Here is a 26,913-nt window from a genome sequence, read left to right as displayed (position 1 = left end):
GTCTCTCTCACCTGCACTCCCGCGTCCTCACCATGTCTTGGTGAGACGCAAACGGAGAACTAATCCTCAGCTTGAAGCCGGGATCGTGCTGGGACTTGGAGTCCCTTTCCTTTTCCTCCTTCGGAACGTGACCCGGATGTCTCTGCTGGCCATAGCGTCATGTGCGGCGCCGGCGCAGAGCGAGAAAGAGGCGGGAGCACCGTGAAGCCAAAGCGTTGGGCATAGCTGGGAGGCAAACTTCAGTGGAGGTGTTTGTCTTTTTCGGCAGGTGATGGCGCCCCCCGCGGCCTAGAGGTCCAGCACCCGCGGTGAGCCACAGGCAGCCCTTCCGTTGTGTCCCACCGAGAGTCCTGGGACCAGTGAATATGTTGGTGCCGCTAGCCAAGCTCTCCTGCCCGGGTGAGAGGGAACTCCGGGCGGGGATAAGTGGAGGAAGGTCGAGGAGTTAGGGCGAAACGGACAGGGCTACACCTGGGGGGAATCTAGACACCTACCTTTCTGCACCTGCTCTCCTGACGTCCTCAGGTTAAACTCGGGTAAAGGTCACGCTGTCTGCACCTGGCAGTGGATCCTAGATTCCTCCCCATAGAGTTGCCTCAATTGGAAGAATTGAACTAGGCTAAAGGTCACGAGCGGAGGAAACTTAGCAACACGGCCCTCCGGTGGACTCCCGAGCTGAATCTTCCAAATCCTGGTCCTAACTCTTACCCAAAGCTCAGGTGTTTTCTGTTGCATTGTTGGAAATGGATAAAATAATACTTGCACGGTTTTTCTTCTTGGTTGTGCCCTGACTTTCGTCTTTGCAGCCATCCATCCTAGTCCATTCTTAAGAATTTAAAGTCTGATCTGTCACAGCATGATTAACATCCATATGCGCTACCCAAGTCACCAGATTATATTTGGAGCCAGGAGTTTTTCTGCATTGTCTAAAATTAACTTTAGAGGCTTATCGTGTTATGGGTGCTCCTAGAACCATCACGGTGACTTGTGAAAATACCTCATTACCTTCCCTTTCTCTTAAGTAAAAATACTAATGCAGTTGGATGGTCTTTGTTTTGTTTTACTTAAAAGTTTAAAAATTCAAAAAGGTTCAGTACAGGATCTTGCATTTTGTCACATTTGGCTTAGCTTTTTTGGTTTAGTTTTTTAAATTAATATTTGGTTATAGAATAAACAAGTATACATATTGCAAATTCAAGGATGTTCTTATTATGTATATTTCATGAAAGTAGAAGTTTTTCAGATTTGGCCACCATAGGTTAAATTAGAATTTTATTTAAAGTTCCTGATACTTGTGCATGTATTACTACACCTAATGTGTAGATAGATACACTTTATGTTTTGTGAAATATCAAAGTAGTCAGATGCTGTCTGCCCTATTGCCTAATTTAGCTGAAATCATTCTTGGACCAAGTGTTAATTACAGTCCACTAAAATTTGCATTTCCATTTTCCATGGATACTTAAATCATTGCCATTTTCATACCTGAGTGTTCACACTACTGGCAGCAAAGAGATGGACACAAATGTGTTGGCAATGTGACTTTGATATGGTGATGTTATGAGTTCAATGGACTTTTTGACCTTCTCTACCAAAATTCAGCCAAGGTGCCTAACTGTTCAGATACCCAAAGTGGAATGTCAGATTTGTTTTCAGAAAGGGAGTAAAGGTTGTGACTTTTTAATTTTTATCCCGTGGGGGAAATCAAACTACCCAGTTCCAAATATTCTCAAGAAAATAACTAGCTATATAAGCAATAGAATTACTTTTATCTGATACCAAATCATCACTTTCAGCAGCAAATGATAACTTGTACACACTAAACTACAATTCATCATAAGACAAAGATTTTAATATCTTTTAATAATAAATAATACAAATAATTATTTAATAAATATTCTTTTGAATGATGATAATGCTTTATTTGAACTCTAGAACTGAATTCTCCTATAATATCTTTATTTATGTGCCTTATGTACATTTTTTCAAGACTTAGGATATGTGAAAGGTTACCTAATAATTAAAAAATTATTCCCAATACTATAATTTTTAGTATGCCTTTGCAAGTAGAGAAAATTAGTTTCCTTGCCACTATAAGATTATCAAAAACAGATTTTTTTAGTGTTTAAAAGCCTTTAGAGTTCAGCCACTCTAAATCTCTTCCCTTCCTGTATTCATCATAATCTTTATTGACGTCTGATGCCAGATTTTTGCTTTAAAAAATTATTTTATTGGAAAGAGTAAAACATAAAAATATGTTAATTCTGCATTTGGGTGCTAAATAATAACTAGCCTATGTGCCAGGCTGTTATCTCTCCATTTAATCAGAAAAAAAGAAAGAAAAATCTTGTTTTCATCACAGCTCAGTTTCCATTACTTCACAAATCATTTCAAATCCAATTGTAGTCTCAGAGCTTGACTGATGTTGGAAGGATTGAGAGCTTGGGTGGGATCGTCTGAATTCATATGTATCTACTGTAAATGGGCATTGTAGCTGCCCCACAATTTTCATAAGGTCCTGAAGGATAAGGTGTGATATTATAATTGAAAATTCTTAACTGTTCAGTATATCCATTAAAATGTAAATTTTATTACATTTTACATTTCAAATCCATGCAAAAGTCTTTGTTGATCTTTACTAATTATTTGTTATAGTCCATTTTAGAAACTTGTTCATTTGCAGATACATGCTTCATTATAAGAGACAAGTTAAAAATGAGGAAAGGCCTCATTATATTTATTGCTCTATAACCCAGGTTAGTTTTTGGAAATTACACCAGAGATTTGCAGGTTCCTAAATTACAGTGAAAAATGTAACTAGGAAGGTATCTATCTAGTTATCAAATATGTATTAGCCACTTGTTTTGTGTAAGAGTTATACTAGATCTTCTACCATAATATTTCCAAGACAAAATTGACCATAGGCTTTAGAACTGATGGGGTGAGAGTTAAAATCACTTGCTGAAGGTTTCATTACTGTTAATGAATTCAAACACAATGTACACAGACTCCAAAACCTATGCACTTAACCACTGTCTTTTTCCATGTTGCCCTTTTGTATTTGTTTGTTTTGTTTTTAATTAATAAACTTAATTTTTTGGCAGTTTTAGGTTTAAAGAAAAGTTGAGCAGAAAATACACGAGTTTCCATGTAACTTTCCCCCATTCCCTATTAACATCTGGCATTGGTGTGGTACATTTGTTACAATTGGTGAGCCAATTTTGATACATCATTATTCAAGTCCATGGTTTATATTAGAATTCACTCTCTATGTTGTACATTTTATATATATTTGACATGTGTAATGTATCTTTTCTTGTCTCTCATGACCTTGCTACTTTCAATATTATATACTAGCCAGGCATTTTGTAGAATGTCACTCAATCTGAATTTGTCTGATGATTTCTCATGTTTAAACTGAGGATACAGATTTTGGGGAAGTATGCCACAGAGGTAAAAAGCCCTTCTTATCCTATCAGGGAGCGTGTGATACCAACATGTCTTATTGCCAGTAATGTTAAACTTGATCATTTGGTTAAAGGGTCTGCTATATTTCTCCACTGTAAAATTAATATTTTTCCCTTTTGTACTTTCCTTGTTGGAAGCTAGTCACTAGTTGCAGTCCACGCTCAAAAGTGGAGAAACAAATAATCTGTGGACATATCAACATAATCTTTTATACTTTGACTTTTTCTGTTAAAACCATAGACCAAATGGAATTCATTTTGATAGGAAGAGAAAGGTATACTTTTTTTCCAAATGAATTTCTCCCTATATTTGACCATTTAATGAGTAACCATTTCTTTTCCCTGATTAGAAATGGTATTTTTAGCATAAACCAAGTCCTATGTGTATTCTATTTCTGAACTCTTTATTCCTTTCCTTTCCTTTGATTATTATATCCCTTCTCCTTTAACAGACTTTTAATTACTCTAACTCCAAATATAAGTTTTTATATCTGTCAGGGCTATTTCCAAGGAAGTATTCTCTGTCCTTTTTTTTATATAATGGGATAGAGTGTCAAGGACAAGAGTACCAGAGAAGGGAGACAGAAATTAAAGATACAGGTGAAAGCGAAGGCTTCAGGTGGAGGGATGTCCCTATGAAAATGGGAGAGATAAGCCTCATCATCAGTAATCTAAGTGAAAAGATATGTTATAACCTGAGAAAATGAACAAAGAGTGGACACAAATACAGATTACTTTAGAGGTTGTTGCCAAGGATATAGGAAAGTTCCCACTTAATTGCTTCTATCTTTCATTGATGTTTGGTGTGTTAGGGTATCTGCTTCAGATAGGGGAAGGAAGAAGTAGAATTGAAGGTTTAAGGACAACAGAGATTTAATGAACATTATTGCAGATAAATTTTTGCACACTTCTGTTTATTTCTGTTTGCTAACTTGATGAATATGTACAGATATTGCCATATGGGAGAGTCAGGTTTTTAAAAAGCTGACCATAAAACCTAGTTTAGCCCACATTGTCCCAGCATAATCATTAATACTGCCCGTTATTACTCTCAAAAGTATCCAGTTTAGGGAAGCCTAGGTGGCTCAGTCGGTTAAGCGTCTGCCTTTGGCTCAGGTCATGATCCCAGGGTCCTGGGATCGAGTCCCACATCAGGCTCCTTGCTCAGCAGGGAGCCTGCTTCTCCCCCTGCCTGCTCTTCTCCCTGCTTGTGTGCGCACGCTCTCTCTGTCTCTGACAAATAAATAAAATCTTTTTTTAAAAAAAAGTATCCAGTTTGGTTGATAAATTTTATGGTCATCCTATTTATAGGTTAAGCTTGATATGAGCTAAATTGAATAAGTTAGTTTATTTGATATTTTTTAAATATAGTTTGAAAACATTGCTTTATGAGAAGAAGCTAAGTTGTTCATCTAGGAAATAGTACAGTCTATTTCAGGTCATATCACAACTAATGGCTCAACAACCTAGATCTAACTATTCACTGTCTGTAGTGTTGATATGGTGAGACTATAAACACAAATTTCCAAATATAAGACATCACGTGGAATCATACAATTTTAGATGAGAAAAGTACCTTAGAGATCATCTAGTGACCTTTCCTATTTTTGGATGAGGAAACTGAAATCTAGAGAAGGTAATGATTTAAGGTCTTAGGGCTAATTAATAGAAAATTAAATAGAAACCAGATCTGATTCCCAATCCTAGAATTTTTTCCTTTTAAAAAAATGGTTTTTTTAGTCTACTCTGAGGAAAGCTGATTGAAAAAATAATACTAATGTTTATAATTTTTGTGCAGCATATCAGTGCTTTCATGCCTTAAAATTTAAGAAAAATTATCTACCTCTGTGTCAAACAAGATGGTCTTCAACTTCTGTTGTACCTCGAATTACTACCCACTATACTATTTATCCCCGGGATAAGGACAAGCGATGGGAAGGTAAGTAATAATTTCTGTAGAAGTGTTAAGGCTTTTCTAGATACTTTGTATCATTTTGTGGAAATATTTGTCATGATAGTATAAAATCATCTAATAATATTTCATAGCTTTACCAAATCTATTACATATTGATATTGAGATAAGAAAATACCTGCGTAGTTTGTAGTAGTAAATCTCAAAGCCAAAAGTTGGTTTATGGAAGCAAAATAAGATATATACTGGAACAGAACCTAAGAGAACATCCAATTAATACAATAATATATTTAGTATAATTCTCATACAAAGCAGAGGGGCAATTTCTATAAATGCTCTAAAGCATAGTGAGTGTTTGTAACCCAGTTTGTGATTTTTAACAGATCATAGTCATCCCAGAATTTTCATGTGTTTTTTAAATCATTTTTTCCTCCCAGGAGTGAACATGGAGAGGTTTGCAGAAGAAGCAGATGTAGTTATAGTTGGCGCAGGCCCTGCAGGACTCTCTGCAGCTGTTCGTCTAAAGCAATTGGCTACTAAACATGAAAAGGACATCCGTGTGTGTCTAGTAGAGAAAGCCGCTCAAATAGGAGCTCATACTCTCTCAGGGGCTTGCCTTGATCCACGTGCTTTTGAAGAATTATTCCCAGACTGGAAGGAAAAGGGAGTATGAAAAATTGGTTCTTATACAAAATGTAATCTTTATCGTATCTCTAGTTCCAAACTACTAGAATATAGAAAACCCTTTTTATGTAATTCTGTCTCTTAAAGGATTATTATAGATATGTATTTCTTAACTTAAAAAGAGCCAAAAAATGGAATCATATCAACTATACTTATAATTTTAAGATATTAACTCATACACTCGTATAATGTCTTCTACATGTTGTATTTATGTACTGGATATGCGAGAAGGTCTTATCTTGAGAAGATACTAGAATATTTGTACCAAATAAAATACAGCATTTTGATTTTGAGAGTATTTCCTAACTTGTTCCATAGGTGTTTATATCATTGTTCTTAATAAAGTTTTATGTAAATTTCCTGGGACATTGTAATATCTAAAACCAAAGAGGATAATCTAATCAGATGTTCTAAAGAATAAATTAATATGGCCTCTCATAACCTAAGAAGAAAAGGCACTGGTATGATATACAGAGAACTGAATGTTAATTTTACTCCTTTCATAATTTGTATGGCTTTGGTTAAAATTTTACATGTTACATATCTTAGCTTTTTCTTCTGTAAGATGGGTTATGTTATGCCTGCCAAGGTTAGAATATTCACTACCTGTGAATATACTATGTAAAGGTAAAAAATTACATGATTTCTTTATTATTTATGGAGTAAATTGAATTCCAAAAATTTCATCTATGTTCTTCTTTCTAAAATACCAAGATCCTTTAAACTAGAAATACTTTAGTTATATCTAATTAACTTTCTCTTTTCAATATTATACCAAAAATAGATACTATTGAATTATTATTGACATAGCAGTTGTAATAGAAAAAGGTTTTCAGAGCCCTATATAACTGAGCAGATACAATCCATGATATACCTGTTAATTGTCTGTATCCAAAGGAAAAATAAAACTTCTCTTATGTTTTCATCAAGCAGGAAGTTACAACTTGGAGCAAGCACCTAGGCTAAACTCCCACAGAGACAGGGAGACAGGAAGCCCTATCCAAGATGTCTCCAAGGCCCCCAAGAAAGATTTCTGGCATATAAAACTGGCTTATTTAGATTCTAAAAAGATTCCCATACATCTCAAAGAGACAAAGAGGATTTACAGTTCCAAGTTTTCTAAAGGAAATGATGAGAGAAAAGTGAGGAGAGTAGTTCACTTTCCCTTTTGACACAGTTTTTTTATTATTTGTATTTACCATTATGAATATGAACTAAAAACTTCCTTCTCTTTCCTTCTTTTGTTTTTAGGCTCCACTTAACACTCCTGTAACAGAAGACAGATTTGGAATTTTAACAAAGAAATACAGAATTCCTGTGCCAATTCTTCCAGGTAGGGTATGATAAATATTTGTAGAATCATAGAATTCCGTACCTGGAGGAAACCACATTTCATCTGGTGAAATCTTTTCTTTTTACAGATGAGAAAACTGATGCTCAGAGATTGAAGGACTAACCCAAAGTTATATAGCTAGCTTGTAGTAAAACAGGACTAGAACCTAGTTCGTCTTCCAGTCTAGAAGAATTGGGTTAGCCTTGTAAGGCAACCCAGAATTTTAATGTAGTGTTGTAATGTTTTTTTAATTTAATAATTAGAACTCTATGCCAAAGTTGTAGAATATAAGTGAAATCATGACCATAGGATGATGTGTATATTTACACAGAAATTACACATTGCTTAGAATTTTTAAATTAAGTATTTATGTTTTTGAGATGTTTTACCGATAAAATGTCAGATTGATAAATTAAGCATGTATTTGTAGGTCTTCCAATGAATAATCATGGCAATTACATTGTACGCTTGGGACATTTAGTGAGCTGGATGGGAGAACAAGCAGAAGCCCTTGGTGTTGAAGTATACCCTGGTTATGCTGCTGCTGAGGTTTGTATAGTTGTATTTTGTTTTTAATATTTCTGGGAAATAATCTCTTTTTCTTTTGAATATAAACCAAGAATGGTACAGAGGTAAATAAATATTTTAGAAAAGCCATAGGATTTTAGAATTGTAAGATTAGAAGGAATCTTGGAAAGATCTAATCCAAAGAGTACTTGAATTCCTGATCTTGTATGTATATATATCATGTGATTGTCTAATTTATGACTGAACACCATCGGGGAATGAGATCATCTCTATCTGACGTTTGGATTGTTGATAATATTCTCTTTCTTCTGTTGAATGGAAATATATCTTCTGTTTTACACTACATAGAACAAATCAATGCCCTCTTCCAAGGACAGTTTTCCAATTATAATTATGCCCCACTCTCTTCTTCCCCACTTTCACTCTGGTGTCGTTTTCTTTCCTAGGTTAAATATTATCAGTTCTTTCAACCATGATGTTACATTAGTTTGAGTTCCTTCAGTATTCTCAGTGCACTCTGAATGCATTGGCTTTTTATCCCCTTTATAAAGTGGCATCCAGAATGAAAAAACTACTTCAAGTCTAGTGTAGAGCAGGGCTCTTGCTTTCTTCACTCTAGAAACTGTTCTTATGTTAATTCTCTCCAAATAACTCTTTTGGCACACATATCATAGAGTTAACTCTCATTAAGTATTAGTGGGGAAATGACTAAAAATAAATATCCTGCCAACCCAGAAAAATCACCTCTATAAATTATTTAAAAGTTTTATTATTTAGTAAGCATTAAACCAGGAGTGCAGTGCATGTCACAGGCACTCTGCTAGGGAGATTGCCAAGACGAAGAAATCTCACCCTCTTACATAGCCACACAGATACAATCCATTACATACAAGTTAATTGTCTTTATCCAGAGAAAAAAATAAAATTTCTTGTAATTTTTTGACAAGCAGGAAGTCAGGTATATACATACATACATACATTTGGGTTTTTGGACCCAAGTGTGGGTTTTTTATTTCTCCTGGTTAAAATGTTCTTGACTGGGATTAATATCAAAATCAAGTAGGTGATTTATAGAATCTATGATTTTCAGTTTTTATACACACACACACACACACACACACCCCATACACACACAGTGTCATAACTCTCCTCTTTTCCTCAGTCCCTTAAAGATCATCATCAATAGATTAATGTCAGGTTTGTCAGGTTTTTTTAATCTCTGAGCCAGACTTCAGTTTTAGTTCAAAGCCAGGTTATACTGTTGATTCATTTTCAGGGTATGAAATAAAAGGTTTATGTTTTTCTTTTCATATCCATTGCTGCTAATGCTTGCTTTACCTTTCCACTCCTGTGCCTTCTGTGTGTCTAATGTATATTTTGTACTTCCTATCTAAAGGGCATTTTCCTCCGGAGAGGAAACAGAAACTAAGTAAGAATTATAGAATATTGCTATTTCTCATCCTCAGAATTACAATTTTGATGAGTTTTTGCCAATACTGCTTGCTCCAGAAATAAACTTTAATCACCTTCGGACTGTCTTGAACCTCTTTGTGTTTTGTTTTGTTGTTTCATTTGCTTTGGTTTTTGTTTTTTTGGGATCTTCGCTCATTTGGAACAGAGGCTTTCCTGACACTGTTGTCTTCCCACCCAACACTGATGGTCTTCATTTGTTAGAGGCCCTGATTTCAGGGTCTGTATACTTGTTTTTGATACCTGATCTCTTCAGAGCTCTTTGTTTATTCTCACTGGTTTCTTAAGTGACCTCTGTAGTAGCTTCCCCCTTTTCTTCTTCATCAAGGTTGTGGCATTTCTTTCATTTCCAACTGTTTGAGCTGTGTTCTTTTATACTCTAGAAGGGAGTATCTTTAAAACATGTCTCTTTTTTTGCCTAAACATGTTAAAGCCTGTTATTTCTGTAATCTAGAGAACATGTTCACTTTCTTAAATATCTATTGCTTCTTTTCAGGTTGGTTATGAATCCTCTAAGGTGATAACCAAATATGTTTTCATTTTAGGTACTTTTTCACGAAGATAGCAGTGTAAAAGGAATTGCCACTAACGATGTAGGGATACAAAAGGATGGTGCACCAAAGGTAAACATTTTAACAGTTATGTGCTTAACAAACTGACAAAAAAAGAATCGACTTAAATGCAATAATTTAGCTTTGCTACAAACTGCACATTAATAAAGTATATGTTAGAATATAATTATTAATGTGGAATTTTTCTCTTAAAAAAATATAGAGGCATCTTTGAACTAAAAAGGACTTAGACAAGAAGATATAACATGTTTAAGAATAATTTTTTTTAAAGATAAAAACATGACTCATACAAATATAAAACAAACATGGGACAAAGATTTTATTTCACTCATTAATAAATGACAGAATCAATAATATGTTACAGCCAGTTCAAGGAGAATTAAAAAAACATACATATATGTAGGTCATCAGTCAACTGCATTGCCACTTCCATAATTTTCATTTCTATGGACAAGAATCATTTGCATTACTGTTAGTAATGCTGATAGAGTCTTTGAGTGATTTTAATATCTCTTGGCAAATATAAAACTGATTGCTTTCCTCTCATTCAGATATAATCCTGGATGGTTTTCAGGTTTTACAACTTTTATTTTTGAATTTGCAAAAGAAAACCTCTCAGGATCTGGATCTCTCACTGTGTAAGATTCCTTGGAAAGGATAAGAAAAAAACACCTTGCTTTCCCATAATAACAGAACAAAACATAAATTAACATCTCAGTAAATTAATTTGTCAATTCATATTTATTTGCTCATTGTCATAATTTCTCAACTGGATCATAAGCTCCATAAGGGCAGAGATCATGGAGGATTACTCCAGTGCCTACCATAGCGCCATGTCATGTCAGGTCCTCAATAAGTATTTGTTAACTTAGAATTTATCCTTCTCTCTGCCATTCTTGAATACAATGGGGAATCTAGTTGAGTCTCCTCCAGTGGATTTTCCTGCTTCTCATTACTTCCTGCTTAGAGATAAGCAAGTGGCAAAACTCTTGAGTCTTACCTACTTCATTGTTCTTCTAAGTGTTTGGCTGGTTTCATCAGAATTCTGTGAGGTCTGGGACTCATTGTGTCCTATAGTAGGCCCAAGAAGCTATTTCTTAACAAGCCCCCAAAGAATTCTGGTGCATAGCTAGATTTGTAAACAACTATTATCTCCTACTGCTTTTCATAATGATAAAAGAATATTGTTTTTCCTGTATTCTTTCCTGTGTTATAGTTATTCTTTCCTGTATTGTGGTCATTTAATTTTAAAGTGTACTTTATTCTTTTAAGATTTTTATATTTAATATTACAACAGAACTGAGGCACACAAGTTCTACTATTCTGATATGTCATTTTTTGTACGTTCTCAAATTTGTTCAAAAGTAAATTTTTGTGTTTTGGGCTTTGTAGTTATAAAAACATATCTTTCCTGGGATACCTGGGTGGCTCAGTCGGTCAAGCGTCTGCCTTCAGCTCAGGTCATGATCCCAGGGTCATGGGATTGAGTTCCGCATCGGGCTCCCTGCTCAGAGGGAGAAGCCTGCTTCTCCCTCTCCCTCTGCTACTTCCCCTGCTTGTGCTCTCTTTTCTCTCTGACAAATAAATAAAATCTTAAAAAAAAGAAAAAAGAAACATATCTTTCCTATATTGTATTCATATAGATATAAAAACATAGAAGAGTACATGGAGTCTTGGTGATATGAGCTCCAGAATCTAAATTTTTAAAATAACTGTTTTAGTGCCACAGGTTTGACATGGGGAGAACTGAGAACTGTGTTTATTCTGTTGTTCCACTCTATTTAACACACCTAGTTAGGCTTTCTTCCCTGCCATTTCACTGAAACAGCTTGTCGGAGTCACAAATACCCCCACCTTGTCAACCCAGTAATCACTTCTCTTTTTTACTTGATATCCTAGTAGGCAGCACTGACACGGTTGGCTTCTCACACCACCTTTGTAACCGAATGTCATGAGCACGCTGTGAAGGCATACACACATCTGGTCACATGGCTCTAAATACCCAAGTCCAGAATCCTATGTCCTACTGCTTATTCAGTAACTCTGTGCCACATCTAATGGCCATCTTATTATAAGAATTCTGATTTGGACATTTTTAAGTTTCAGACGTTAAGTGATTTGCCCAAGATCAGACAGCTATAAATAGTGGGGCTGGGGTTTGAATATAAACAGTGTGGCTGGCTCCAGGGCCTGCCCCTTGAAAACTAGGGGACATACTGCCTCTAAGAGGAAGCTGAAATATATTAAGTAACATTTTAGTTCATCAAGATTGAATTGTTTTAGGGGCACCTGGGTGGCTCAGTCTTTAAGCGTCTGCCTTCGGCTCAGATCATGATCCCAGGGTCCTGGGATTGAGCCCCTCATCAGGCTCCCTGCTCAGCAGGAAGCCAGCTTCTCCCTCTCCCACTCCCCCTGCTTGTGTTCTCTCTCTCACTGTCTTTAAAATAAATAAATAAAATAAATAAATAAAATCTTTAAAAAAAGAAAAAAAGATTGAATTGTTTTATAATTGATGCCAGGAAAACCGGATGGCCATCTGGAAACAAATAGAGTTGGGCCTTTATTTTTTTAAAAAATTCTGAGGATTTCTTAAAACAATAAAAAAATTAGAAGGAAACCTAGATTACAATTATAACCTAAAGGGAAGCTAAGCCATCCTATAGAGACAAGAAATAATAAACCTGTAAGATACCTTTTTAACTGTATAAAAATTAAACACTTCTGTATACCAAAGTTACTATAAAGTCTATAGATAAACAGTCGATTGGGTTTTTTTTTATTACCCGTAATATCAAATAGCACATATACATTAAGAAAAAAGACAGCATTTTAGAAAAATGAGCAATATCTAAAAAATTGACAATTCACAGAAGAGCAAATCCAGATGACTACTGTAACTCATAAGGAAAGATACTTAAGTATCTTTTCTTCAGAGTCCACAGCTTAAATGTCATTTCTTCAAAGAAGCCTTTCCTGTTCACCCAGTCCCTGACAGTTTCCTTCTTTTATTCCCTCTCATAACACCCTGTGCTTTCTTTCATAGCACTTAATCATAATTTGTAATTATATGCTCATGTATTTCTTTAATATCTCCCTCTATGACTAGCCTGGAGGAAAAGGACCTGACTTTTATTCATCTCTGTATTCCCATTGCCTAGCATAAAACCTGGCACACTGTAGGTACTCATTAATATTTCTTGACTCAAAAAGGGAAAAAGTGCTTAAAACAGTAATCAGGGAAATGCAACTTAAAATAACAGTGACTTAGCACTGTACTTAGCAAAAATGTAAAATAAACAGTTATATCTCTCAGTAACTGGACTGTAGGGAAAAGGCTTTTCTTTTTTTTTTTAATTTAAATTCAATTAGCCAACATATAGTACATCATTCGTTTTTGATGTGTTCAGTGATTCATTAGTTGTGTATAACACCCAGTGTTCATCACATCATGTGCCCTCCTTAATACCTATCACCTGGTTATCCCATTCCTCCACCCACCTCCCTTTCCACAATCCTCAGTTTGTTTCCCGGAGTTAAGAGTCTCTCGTGGTTCGTCTCCCTCTCCGATTTCTTCCCATTCAGTTTTCCTTCCTTTGCCTTATGATCCTATGCACTATTTCTTATATTCTACATATGAGTGAAACCATACGATAATTGTCTTTTTCTGATTGACTTATTTCACTTAGCATAATACCCTCCAGTTCCATCCATATGGACGTAAATGGTGGGTATTCATCTTTTCTGATGGCTGAGCAATATTCCATTGTATATATGAAGCACATCTTCTTTATCCATTCATCATCTTTTGAAGGACAGCTTGGCTTCTTCCGCAGTTTGGCTATTGTGGACATTGCTGCTGTAAACATTGGGGTGCATGTGCCCCTTCTTTTCACTACATCTGTATCTTTGGGTAAATACCCATTAGTGCAATTGCTGGGTTGTAGGGTAACCTTCATACTGTGGGAAAAGGCTTTTCTTATACACTGCTGGTGGAATGCAAACTGGTAATATTGTAAAATAAAAATAGGTGTGCCCTTTGATCGAACAGTGCCACTCCTGGGAATCTACCTTACAGGAATAAAAGCACCAATATTATAAGAATATATCTATATATAGGGCGCCTGGGTGGCTCAGTCGTTAAGCGTCTGCCTTCGGCTCAGGTCATGATCCCAGGGTCCTGGGATCGAGTCCCACATCAGGCTCCCTGCTCGGCAGGAAGCCTGCTTCTTCCTCTCCCACTCCCCCTGCTTGTGTTCCTGCTCTCGCTATCTCTCTCTCTCTGTCAAATAAATAAATAAAATCTTTAAAAAAAAAAAAGAATATATATATAGATACAGGTATATACACAAGGGTGTATGTTTTATAACTGTTTCTGGTCACAAATAAACTGGGAACAGAGTGAATGGCTATTAAACATTAGCAGAATAGATGAATAAGCTATGGTATTTTCACATGGACTACTATCCAGCCATTGAAGAGAAAGATTTGAGCTCTACAATGGTGTAAAAAGATTTCCATGAAGTATTCTTAAGTGAGAAAAGTAAGATACAGTATTAAATTATCCTATTTTTTGTAAAATAAATCAGGAACCAAAAAAGCTTAAGTGTATATGTATCTCAGTATGTATGTGTGTTTAGATATTTGGGTAAAACTGTACATACTGGATTGTTAACATGGTTTATGGATGAGTGAAGTATAATGAGAGTGAGCAAGCAAGAACAAAATAAAAAGATACTGAGTGAAATTACAGGATGTGTATGTAAGTGTAATATACATGTATGCATATATATGACACTAATAAGCATTGCACGAGAAAAAAATAGTTACCAATAAATGTGTGAAAGATGTTCAGACTTTGTAGTAATCAATTTATTAAATTAATAATGAGATAATTCTTACCATTCAGACTGAAAATATTTAGCACCAAGTATATTCATCTAGGCAATGCTTTATAATAGTGAAACACACTAGAACAGCCTAACTGTCCCAGTATTGAAAATTATTTGAAAAATTAGGGGAATCTATTCAAGCATTAAAAATGAATGCTTTAGGGGCGCCTGGGTGGCTCAGTCAGTTGAGCGCCCTACTCTTAATTTTGGTTCACCTCATGATCTCAGAGTCCTGAGATTGAGCCCAGCATCAGGCTTTGTGCTGGGTATGGAGCCTGCTTAGGAATCTCTCTCCAGACTCTCCTTCTGCCCCAATCCCTCCTCGTGAGCTCTCTCTATTTAAAAAAAAAGAATTCTTTTCTTGGTGTATACATTCAACTAATGTGAAAACAGTTATAAAACTCAGTGTAAAACTACTTTTTGTCTTTGCATATACACAGACATGCACATAGAATGAATAGAGAACTATCAGAAAAGATATATTTCATAAGAGACTTCACTGATTATTCTGTATTCCTTTATTAAGTAACTTTATTGAGTGCCTTGTGGTAGGTGTAAGTACAAAATACAGAGAGCAAAAGAGAGGTAAAGACTTTAATTACGGCTTTTTTTCCACTTGGAAAAAAAATTCTGTTTTAGAATATACATTCAGCAATAGAGAACAAGTAAAATTAAAGTGAAAAAAGCAAGTAACTAAAGAGTATATTTAGTATCATTCTACTTGTGTTAGAAGGATATTAATAGGCTCTATATGGTTTTTTATTCATGGAAATTTTCTGTCATGATTCACAAGAAAGCTTTTGATAGTGTTTTTTGCTTCAGATGATTGAGCTGGAAAACCAGGAGCAGGGGGGAAATGGATTTTCACTTTTCACTTTATTTTCATTTGTAGAGAATATTTTTAGCATGAGCATGCTTTATTTGCTTTTTTAATTCTTACACACTTAACCATTCAGGTACTTTGGAAGTAAAAAAGAAAAATACAACAAAGACATAGGATATATTATAAAATTTAAATTAGATTCCACTTACAACAGTAGTTTTATTTCTAGTATTATGTATTTGTATTGTTTCTTCTATACCTGAATCATAGTTCAATTCAAAACTGACCAGATTGTGAATATTTTTTGAATTGTCAAATGCTGCAATTTAACATTAGTTTTTTTATTTTTTAGACAACATTTGAGAGAGGACTAGAACTACATGCAAAAGTCACAGTTTTTGCAGAGGGGTGCCATGGACATCTAGCCAAGCAATTATATAAGAAGTTTGATTTGCGAGCCAATTGTGATCCCCAGACCTATGGAATTGGACTGAAGGAGGTATCCGGATTTGTTTTTGTAATTTTAATTTTAAACTATGGAGTTTAAACTCATTTGTATTATAATGTAGTCTGTAACACTGATATAATTTTATAATTGCTATATTTTTCATTCACTTGAAATGTTCATCATAACTAAAAATATTTGGGATATTTTTAAGGGGCTAGAAAATATTACTAATCAAATTCCATTATTACCTAAATTGTTTCTGTGTGTTGTAATTGTTTTAAGAAACATGGCTTGAAATCACAAAAATACTTGTAATATGAATTTCTTTTCATTGTAATGCCATCTGTCCTAATAAGATTTGACTTAATACCCCTATGCTGTTTGTAGGGTGACCACATCCTACAAGAATTGTTTCTTTAAAATTGCACTAGGAAGATAATTTAATATAGCCATAGTGTATTGATCTGAAACCTAAAATTTAATTAGATTAAATTTAATATATTTTCTCAATTTATCCAATCTCTGTTTTCCCAAACCTTAGGCTTATTAGAGTGTAAAAGATTCATTACAATGCTTCTGTTTAAATTTTTTGGGGGTAAAACTCAGAACATTTCCAATTCTGTATATAGCTAGATTTATTGTGAGTAAAGGCTTTATTGTTTTGGTAGGTTGCACGTAGCACATAATATTATCTGATTTTTAGATATTTCAAATGGAAATTTTTAAAAATTTAAAACTTAACCATTCCAGGGGCACCTGGATGGCTCAGTCAGTTAAGTGTCTGCCTTCGGCTCAGGTCGTGATCCCAGGGTCCTGGGATCGAGCCCCGCCTCGGGCTCCCTGCTTAGCGGGGAGCCTGCTTCTCCCTCTCCCTCTGCCTGCCGTTCCACCTGCTTGTGCTCACTCTCTCTCTGTCAAATAAATAAATAAAATCTTTAAAAAAAAAAAAAAAACAACAAAGCTTACCATTCTGAAAACAGATGAACAGTTTGTTTCATTTGGGAAAAGGGGAGTGCAGGAGAGCAAAAGCTGTTTTATTGAAGAACAACATATATACTGGAAAGCAGCAGATCATAAGTGTACAGCTCAATTAATTTTTATAAGGTGAGCATACCCATGGAACCACCACCCAGATCAAGATCTAGAACATTACCAACACCCCAGAAGTTTTCCTCATCTCTTCAGTGGTGTTCCCTGTAATCGCATGAAAGTCTTACCAATTTGAAAATCTAATCATTTTCTTAAAGAAATTTCTTAAAGAGTTCATAGCTTTTCTGACCTGTTTTTTAGTTCGGTTCATCATACTGCTATTTGATACAATTTTCTTGATATGTGAAGTTCTTCTCTTATTACAGTTTTTCCCTTGAAATTTTCATAACTAAGACATAAAACCTGGCAAGTTTGATATATTGTGGTGGTAGAAAAAATTTAAATAATGCCCTAGGACTTCTTTTTTTAAGTTATGGATTATTGATGAAAAGAAGTGGAAACCAGGGAGAGTGGATCACACTGTCGGCTGGCCCTTGGACAGACACACTTATGGAGGCTCCTTCCTCTACCATTTAAATGAAGGCGAACCTCTGGTAGCCCTTGGTTTTGTGGTAAGTTACATGTCCCATTCTGGAAAACTCTACTGTTAGAGTCCTTGGATCATCAGTGTTATAAAATCTGGAGCATGTAGAATGCTTTTCATTTAAAGGTCACTTTCTAATTTTGTCCGTAGGTAAGGTGCTTGGGGCTTTCACAGGCATTGGTCTGTAGCTTTAAACACACATAGCTTTTGTGGTGGTAGCTACTAAATGCCAAACACTATGCCCTAGGCTTCACGGAGAATTATAAGTTTCATAAAAGTCCTATGAAGTATGTATATCCTTATTTTACTGACGGGACACTGAAGTCCAAACAAGTTACACAACTTTCCCAAATACACCCATTAAATGACAGAGGCAGGATCCACACCTGAGTTTGTGTGACTTCCAAGCCCATTTTCACTATGGCATGCTGTCACGAAAAATGAAATCAGCACTGGGTTTGAATCTTTAACTTTTTAAAAAATGTAAGCATTTTCTCCCTTTTTGGCCACTTACATCTTTGCAGTAACTACATCTTGAACATTGCAAGGAATGGAAAAATAAGGGTTTCTGCACCTTACAGTTGGTGGCAGCTTTATAATTTAATGTCATAGCTAGACTTGTATATGTATTATTAAGTTTTCGCATTATTGGTGTTTTTTGACACCCAGCCAAGTGTTCAGTTTCTCATCTTTGTATGATTATTCCAGTGACTTAATTTTTTCAAAGCAAAAAAGATTTGGTTATTAATTCCAGCATTTTGATAATGCCTTATAAAATGTAACTTCTTATATTTCTTGTCCTCTTTTTTCTAAGTATGATTACGTTCTGTTTCTTCATTTTTGCCTCATTAGTACCACAGATAGCTTATTAGTTGATTACTAGAATGGGTACTGAAAAATGAAAAATAATTACAACTCCTTTTGTAGAAACATAATGTTAGACACTTACCTACAAATATTTTTCTAATTTGGGCTTTTATTTACAGAGCACAATGATTTATTAATATGTTCTAAATTTTTAAAGTTTGGCCAATTATAAACACAGGTATCCTTTTGTTTACCCTTTCTTTTCCAAACAGATTTTATTCATTTATTTAAGTTTGGGTTACTGCATATATTTCTCCAAGTACTTTGAATATAAGAAATTTAACATACATATTTTCTTATAAATATTGATCACATTTTAGCTTGATATAATTTGAAATAAAAATGTCTAATCGTATAAATCTACCAAATATAAAAATTTTAAGGTTGGTCTAGACTACCAGAATCCATATTTGAGTCCATTTAAGGAGTTCCAGAGGTGGAAACACCATCCCAGCATTCAGCCAACATTGGAAGGTGGAAAAAGGATTGCATATGGAGCCAGAGCCCTGAATGAAGGTGGCTTTCAGGTAACTCATCCAACTTTTTCTTATTTCTGTATTATAAAGTAAAAAATTCAGATAAAGAATAGAAAATTATGTCATAGGAAGAAACTTTAATCAGAGCATCTAGTGTTTATAAAACTGTGTTACACCATAGTTAAATAAAATTACACCATGAATTTAGTTTTAAGAATATATTGATTTCTTGAGATAAATTTATAGGCTTTTTGTTGGTTGGTTGGTTTTTAGCCAGAAAATTAAAACTATATGAAGATATTTTCTTTTTTTCCTTAGCTGCCAGGAAACAAAGATTTAGTTTTGTTCTTCAAAACTACCTAGTAACCCATCCCAACTACCTAGTAACATCCATGCCTTTTAGGTGGCCTCTGGCAAGCTTTTGCCCTTAATTGTCTATTTTAGTATATGTTCATAATAAATCTTATGTTAATGTAACATTATATATTAATTAGTTGAATTTAAATTTTAAAAAAGAATACAGTATATAATACATATAACATACAAAAAAGAAGAAACTGGTAGCTCAAGTCTATACAAAGAATTTTGTAGTCATTAAAAATATGATGGGTACATCTGCAGATGTTGACATGGAAAAGATGTTAAAGATACGACATTAAGTAAAAATAAAAAAAACAAGCTATAAAACAGCATGGTTATAAAAAAAATGTTAATGTATTAAGTATATATAGTCAATGAGATAAAAAACCTAGGTAGCTATGATAAAAGCTGTTAGTACTGCTGTAAAAATATTAGGTAAGATGATCTAAAAAATTAGCTTACTAAAATTTATACCAAGTGATTTAAAGCAAGTTACTTATCTTCTCTGGCCTTTATTTTATAGATGATCCTTTCTGTCTCTAATATTCTAGGAATCTGGAGCCATTTTATAGATTGGATATCTCTTTTTTTTTTTTTCCGTAATTCTGTTGTAGAAGTAACAGATGGTAGAAAATTGGGGGAGAGGGGAGTTAACCCTTAAAATGAAGTTCCAAATACTTTATTACTGTAACAATAATTCATAAAGTCAAGTAAAATCATAGTTAAATTATAAATGTAATCACTAGAATCTTAAAATAACAGTATCCCTAACTTCTGTTGCTATGGGATTACTTCTCACGAGGTTTTGTTTCTGTAGTAATTCATTTGCAACAAATATTTATTAAATTGCATAACTGTGTTCAAGCCCATTCAGCTCTTTTGCACTATCTCTATAATACATGTCAGTCTAATTCTACTCTTTTTAATTTATAAAGTTCCCAGTATATTCAATAGGACATACAGATCTGTATTTAAAAACATCTGCCTTGTGTGTTTCAACATCTCAGGTGATTTTTTGGAATGGCAGGAAGAGTTGACCGCACACATGCCCTTATACACACACACTCACTTTTTGCTTAAATTTTCTGATTCAGTTAGTCAAAGATTCAGAAATGTAGTTCTAGTAAGTTTTTGAAGAACCTTAAGCAATGATTTAAAACATTTGATTTTATTTTGAGCTAACAAATATAACCTGACTTTTTTCCCTCTTTTTAAAATTTTTAAATCATTATTTTATAACTGGAAGTTTATACCTCTTAATCCACTTCACATATTTTGCCGTCCCCCCCACTCACCTCCCCTCTGGCAACCACCAGTTCTCTTTATAAATAAGGTTGTTTCTATATACATGACTTTTTCTTTTTCAGTTTGTACCAAAACTTACCTCTTCGGGAGGGTTTCCAATAATTTGTGGTTTAATGAATATCCTAGAATACATTTCTCAGTGCAACTTTTCCTCAGTTCCTTAACAAAATACCCAGCTGCCAGTAACACTGCCCCTACAGGGTAGGATCCTCCCAGGATGTAAAAATATGTTTGCTTGGGCCATAAGACTTTTATTCGTAGGACTTATGCACCAGTTTGGAAGACCTTGCACTAGTAATCCATGCCCTTTTCTTAAACTTCACAGTCTTCTGGTTATTAAATCAAACTTAGTGTTAGCAAGGCCACAGCCCTATTTAAGAAAAATGTTGCCATTATCCAAATTCTTATTCTCTTTTCAGCTAGTAATATTCCAGAAAGCCCTCCCCCATCTTATCTACTCTGTGATCCTGATTTCATGCTCTTTTATCTAGGTGGTTCTAATATTGAATTCAGTCTGAGAACCATAATCATAAATTCATATATTAAAATATATTCTTTAAGGAAGTAGCTAATTGTAATGATGCCATGATGAGAACCTAAGTTTCCATCCCTAGATATCAAAGTAAAACAAAAAGGGCATATAGAGTTAACATCCTTTTGTAAATCATGTGTTACTGAGAATGCACATAAAAGCAGATTACAATTTAGATAATAGTTGTTTAGGTTTAGGGAGTATTTTTAGACATGGATATGTAAAAATAACATTTTATTTAATATGGTCCTAAATCTGTCTCATATAGGTTAGTCATGGGGAAGAAGAGGGAAAAGTCTTAGAAAAATAGTAATAGTTCTAATCCTCATTCTTAGGAAATGGGGAAAAAACTGCCCTTGCTCTGATTTTTTCCCTTCACATTTTTCCCTACAGCTTTAGAAGACTTTAAGAGATGATAATAATCTGTAGTATTCAGTTTTGTTTAAGCTGAAAATGCACTTTGAATGTTTCTTTCCTCAGTCTATACCAAAACTCACCTTTCCTGGTGGCTTACTAATTGGTTGTAGTCCTGGTTTCATGAATGTTCCCAAGATCAAAGGTACCCACACAGCAATGAAAAGTGGAATTTTGGCAGCAGAATCTATTTTTAATCAACTAACTAGTGAAAATCTCCAATCAAAGACAATAGGTAAGAACTTCCTATTTAAAGCATTGAAAATTGTCAGGTTCTTCACTGAGATATTTAAAAAGAAGCTATTTAAACATACACTTAGTATATAGATAGAGGATGAAAATAAATACAATTAAAAATCTTGAGGTCTTTATGCATATTTCAGGTGACATTAAAAGATCTGTCCCTTTTCACAAAGCATTCAGGTGTATGCTGTGCAAAGAACTATATGACTATGTGACTTAATCTCAGTAATTAGATTTTTATATCAATGTTCTGTTTTATTCACATCAAAAGTAGAATAGTACCAGTGATGTCCCACCTACTTAGAAATGATTAAAGTTTGGGGCATCTGGGGCACCTGGGTGGCTCAGTCATTAAGCGTCTGCCTTTGGCTCAGGTCACGATCCCAGGGTCCTGGGATCGAGCCCCACATGGGGCTCCCTGCTCAGCGGGAAGCCTGCTTCTCCTTCTCCCACTCCCTCTGCTTGTGTTCCCTCTCTGTCTCTCTCTCTGTCAAATAAATTAATAAATAAAAATCTTAAAAAAATAAATAAAGTTTGGGGCACCTGACTGGCTCAGTTGGTAGAGCATGCGGCTCTTGATCTTGGGGTCATGAGTTTGGACCCCTAAGTTGGGTACAGAGATTGCTTAAATAAATAAACTTTTTAAAAAATTTTAAAAAAATGATTTCAAGTTTGACTGTACTTTGTTACATTTTATATGTATCATATACACACTAAGATACCTCAGAAACACTGCAGTATCTTCAATCTGAAAACAGAACAGCTTTCTTTGCAGACTGCAGAATCCAGCAGCACCTTTTCCTTTGCAGGCTTTGCAAGCACAACCATAGATGTGACCCTTCTGCTCTGGTGGAGAGGAAGAGCTAAACTCTTCTACCTCCATAAACCCTTAATCTATGAAAACCGTTCAGTAATTCTCAATTTTTCTCAAAATAAAAGCCTAAGTTTTCGCACTCCTCTGATTTCATCTCTTTTTACTCTCCATTCCAGCCACACTGGCTTCTTGACTGTAAGACCATCTCTTGGTCTTTACTCATGGCTGACTCCCTCGCTCCCTTCCCCTTTGCTCAGATCTCTCCCTCATGGTGGCCTTATATGGACTGTACCAGTTAATTTGCAATGCACACAGAGCACTCCCACCCCTTCCCCCAACAGACTGTTGGTTTTTTTTTTTTCCTATAGTATTTTCCCCCTTTTGGCACATAATTACCAACTTTGTCTCCTGCCTCTTGGATGGAAAACTCCGAGAGAGCAGAGACTTTGTTCACCAGGAATCCCAAATCCCTGGCACATAGTAACAACTTAGTAGATATTTGATAAATAAACCTTATTCCTTAGAATTCCAGAAAACAAATGTTCCTCCAGGGAGAAATATGAAACCTGATTATGCCTTCAAATGTCTTTGTAGAAATGGAGGCCTAGGTTGTGGGAGAGGAAGGGGATAGGTAGAACATAGGCGAGGCCAGAGAGAACAGAATAGGTAAGAAGTGTAATTGTTGAGTAGTGGAACTTTTTTCTCATTTTCTTGCCAAGTAGCTTTCCTTGTTGGGACCACAAGCCATACTTGCACTTCATGTACACACAGTACCAGCACAGACAGTACTGGTGCAAGTAGATCAATGAAGACCAGACAGAGGGAGGATTAAAGCCTGAGGGAAAGGGAATGGAGCCAGAACAGAACAGTGACTGGAAAGTGTATAGCCACTACGGCGTTTGGGCCAGTTAGTAAGAAGAACCAGTTTGTCCCATTAAATATTAAATGCATGCACCATTTCGGTATTATAAATTTCCTAGGGCTGCCACAACAAAGTACAAACTGGACAGCATAAAACAACAGGAGTTTATTCTGAGTTCTTTAGGCTAGCAGTTCAGAATTAAGGTGTTGATAGCACCTTACTCTCTCCTGTCTTTAGTCCTCTTGCCCCTCAGCTTTCTGAGAGCCCCAGACATTCCTTGGCTTTTGGCAGAATAACTCCAATCTCTTGCTTCCGTCTTCTCCTCTCTTCTCCGTGTATCTCATGAAGACACCAGTTGGTGGATTAAGGACCCACTCTATTCCAGTATGATCTCAACTAATTAATCTGCAGTGACCCTGTTGTGACCCATCCTGAGATAACTGGGGGTTAGGACTTGAAAATAATCTTTTTTTGGGGGGGGCACAGTTCAACGTTTAACAGGTAGAAGTGTTTCATTTAATCAACTATAAAAATTTTTCACTTTTATAGGTAGCATGAACTCTTTAACCTTTTCAGGTTCACTGAATTTTAAAACTAATTTTCCATACTACTAAGTTTAAGAAATCAAATGCGTTACCACCTGTTAACATATATCAAATGGTTATCTTTTTGGAAGATGCCAGCATTTGTATGTGAAAGAGTCTTCAAGTGTGGTCTTACATGACCACCTGTTTAAATTTAAGATTCACTCATCAGGTATTTCAGTAGCAAAATACCTTCCTGATAAAGTATTTTATACTCCTTAAGGTAATTTGACACTTAACAGTTAATTTCATGTTTTTAACAAAAGGACTTCATGTACCTGAATATGAAGACAATATAAAGAAATCCTGGGTGTGGAAAGAGCTATACACTGTTAGAAATATCAGACCATCCTGCCATGGGATACTGGGTGTATATGGCGGGATGCTTTACACTGGAGTCTTTTACTGGATATTGAGAGGAATGGAGCCGTGGACTCTAAAACATAAAGGTAATTCTAACATATTTGAGTATGAATATTATCATCATTATTCATGCTACTCATGAATGCAGGCGCCTGGCTGGCTCATTCAGTACAGCATGCAACTCTTGATCTTGGGGTTGTGAGTTCTAGCCTCATGTTGAGGGTAGAGTTAACTTTAAAAAAAAAAGAAAATTTACTTTTTTTAAACCTCACGAATAGGATCCATTAAGTAATAAAGTGAGTTTTTTGTTTCAAACTTGTTTTATTAGAGAAATAATAAATTCAGTATCTTTAATCTTTATCATTACTATAAGAGGACTAAAGTCTTACTTCTTTGGTATAATATCTTCAAGTTTTCATAAAAATGTTTGAGAAAGTACTTTTACATTAGTGTTATTTTTATTCAAAATCTTCCTCAAAACTGTTTAAGGTTCTGACTCTGATCAGCTCAAGCCAGCCAAGGACTGCACACCTATTGAGTATCCCAAACCTGATGGACAGATCAGTTTTGACCTTTTGTCATCTGTGGCTCTGAGTGGTACTAACCATGAACATGACCAGCCAGCACATTTAACCTTAAAGGACGACAGTATTCCTGTAAATAGAAATCTGTCAATATATGATGGACCGGAGCAGCGATTCTGCCCTGCAGGTCAGTAATGTGATTTCTGTCCATTCCTAAAACACACATACTTGTTTTAACCATGTTGGAAATATGCTTCCATTATTTTAAGAAATGTCTCCTTCCACTGCATGGAAACTGTAAATGACCCCGTACATCCAGCTTCCATTAGAAAACTCATTTTTGTGGTTCTTACTCTAGCAATGCTAAAGTAATAGGGAATTTTTGGTAAGCCTAATGCAGTTGACATTTCTCAAAGCCTTTCCTGGGGTACCTGGGTGGCTCAGTTGGTTAAGTGGCTGACTCTTGATCTCAGCTCAGGTCTTGATCTCCAGGTCATGAATTAAAAAAAAAAAAAAAAAAGCCTTTCCCTTACCCTCAGACCAAGGATTATGGAACACCTAATACCTCTTTCCATGACTTAAATCATTTGTCATGGCTGCTCCTACACACACACACACATTATATATATACTAAAACATTAGGGTATAGCCACATTCAGCTCAAAAAATGGTCCCAGACATTAAATTCATCATGAATACTCTATCCTTTAATGTAAACTTTCAATTAGAATTATAATAGGAACTGGATCTCTAATATGGTAGAACAGTATGCAGATATATGAAAATCAGTATATTCTGGAGGGACTAGAATTAGAATGTAAACTCTGAGGGCAGGGACCCTGACTGTCTTTTGACTTCTTAAATCATTTCTGTCCTTACACTGGTTTGTAAACTCTTCAAGGGGTAAGCATTGGATCCAATTTGTCTTTTTAGTTGTAACACACATATAAAATTGGAACTCAAAAATTGCTAAATGTTGTTCCCTTATTTAGTAAGACTGACTCGGCCAAATAACTGTATACTTTCTGCTTTTATCCATACTTAATTTATACTAATAGCAATAGCACACACCAAGATCTTCATAATATTCTCTATGGGTAAACATTAAGAAAACAAACCTTCAAGGTTTCTGTAGCTACTGTTTCCAGGACTTCAGTTTCTACTTTTGAATCTCAGAAGTTAAAACAGGTACTTCATAATATTATTTATTTTTCCTTATAGGAGTTTATGAATTTGTACCTTTGGAACAAGGTGATGGATTTCGGTTACAGATAAATGCTCAGAACTGCGTGCACTGTAAAACATGTGATATTAAAGATCCAAGTCAGAATATTAACTGGGTGGTACCCGAAGGTGGTGGAGGACCTGCTTACAATGGAATGTAAACTGCAACTGATTTCGTTTGCAGGCACGTTTGATAGTTTCTTTAAAACGTATGGCAAACTAACTTTAAATGCTAAGAAGTCAACAGGTGTCAAAATATTTTACTGCATATTACTGATCAGAATGTTCATAAAATTATCAAAGAAATAAACATTTTATACTTAAACCTGAAATTATGAATATTCCTCCTACATAAAACTTTACAAATGAGGTAGCATCTGCTTACCTCTATAATTCTTCAAAGATTCAGTACCAATAGCAAATACACTACTGGCCTTTAATGTAGATTTGACTTGTCAAATTCAAAACTTCAAATATAAATGTATATTCTATACCAGTTTAGCATCCAGCCCACCACTTTTCTCATGAATAGTTTTACTGGAACACATGATACCCAATGGTTTACATACGGTCTGTGGCTACAACTGCAGAAATGAGCAGTTGTGACAGATGACAATGGTCCACAAAACCTAAAATATTTACTATC

General features: G+C 35.1%; 1 protein-coding gene across 1 annotated transcript; it reads left to right on the top strand.

Moving 5' to 3' along the window:
• Window positions 1–24: 24 nt before the first annotated feature.
• On the top strand, window positions 25–26,592 carry ETFDH (electron transfer flavoprotein dehydrogenase). The gene is made up of 13 exons (XM_035022819.1): window positions 25–399; window positions 5,266–5,406; window positions 5,817–6,046; window positions 7,315–7,396; window positions 7,827–7,945; window positions 9,940–10,017; window positions 16,031–16,177; window positions 17,587–17,727; window positions 18,950–19,093; window positions 21,720–21,888; window positions 24,423–24,605; window positions 25,009–25,230; window positions 26,265–26,592. Exons 1-13 carry the CDS (start codon window positions 366–368, stop codon window positions 26,426–26,428), a joined length of 1,854 nt encoding a protein of 617 aa, XP_034878710.1. The 5' UTR covers window positions 25–365; the 3' UTR covers window positions 26,429–26,592.
• The last annotated feature ends 321 nt before the right edge of the window (window positions 26,593–26,913 follow it).

This window comes from Mirounga leonina, unplaced genomic scaffold (assembly GCF_011800145.1).
Source record: "Mirounga leonina isolate KUSES-001 unplaced genomic scaffold, KU_Mleo_1.0 Mir_176, whole genome shotgun sequence".
Classification (NCBI taxonomy): Eukaryota; Metazoa; Chordata; class Mammalia; order Carnivora; family Phocidae; genus Mirounga; species Mirounga leonina.
This window is presented reverse-complemented; position numbering and strand designations above follow the sequence as displayed.

What these genes read in the sequence shown, in the direction of transcription:
- ETFDH (XM_035022819.1), top strand. Translation starts at nt 366, where the DNA reads ATGTTGGTGCCGCTAGCCAAGCTCTCCTGCCCGG. An exon ending in TCCTGTGCCAATTCTTCCAG is followed by an intron (nt 7,397 to 7,826) that starts GTAGGGTATGAT and finishes ATGTATTTGTAG; the next exon opens with GTCTTCCAATGAATAATCAT. An exon ending in CTGGTTATGCTGCTGCTGAG is followed by an intron (nt 7,946 to 9,939) that starts GTTTGTATAGTT and finishes TTTTCATTTTAG; the next exon opens with GTACTTTTTCACGAAGATAG.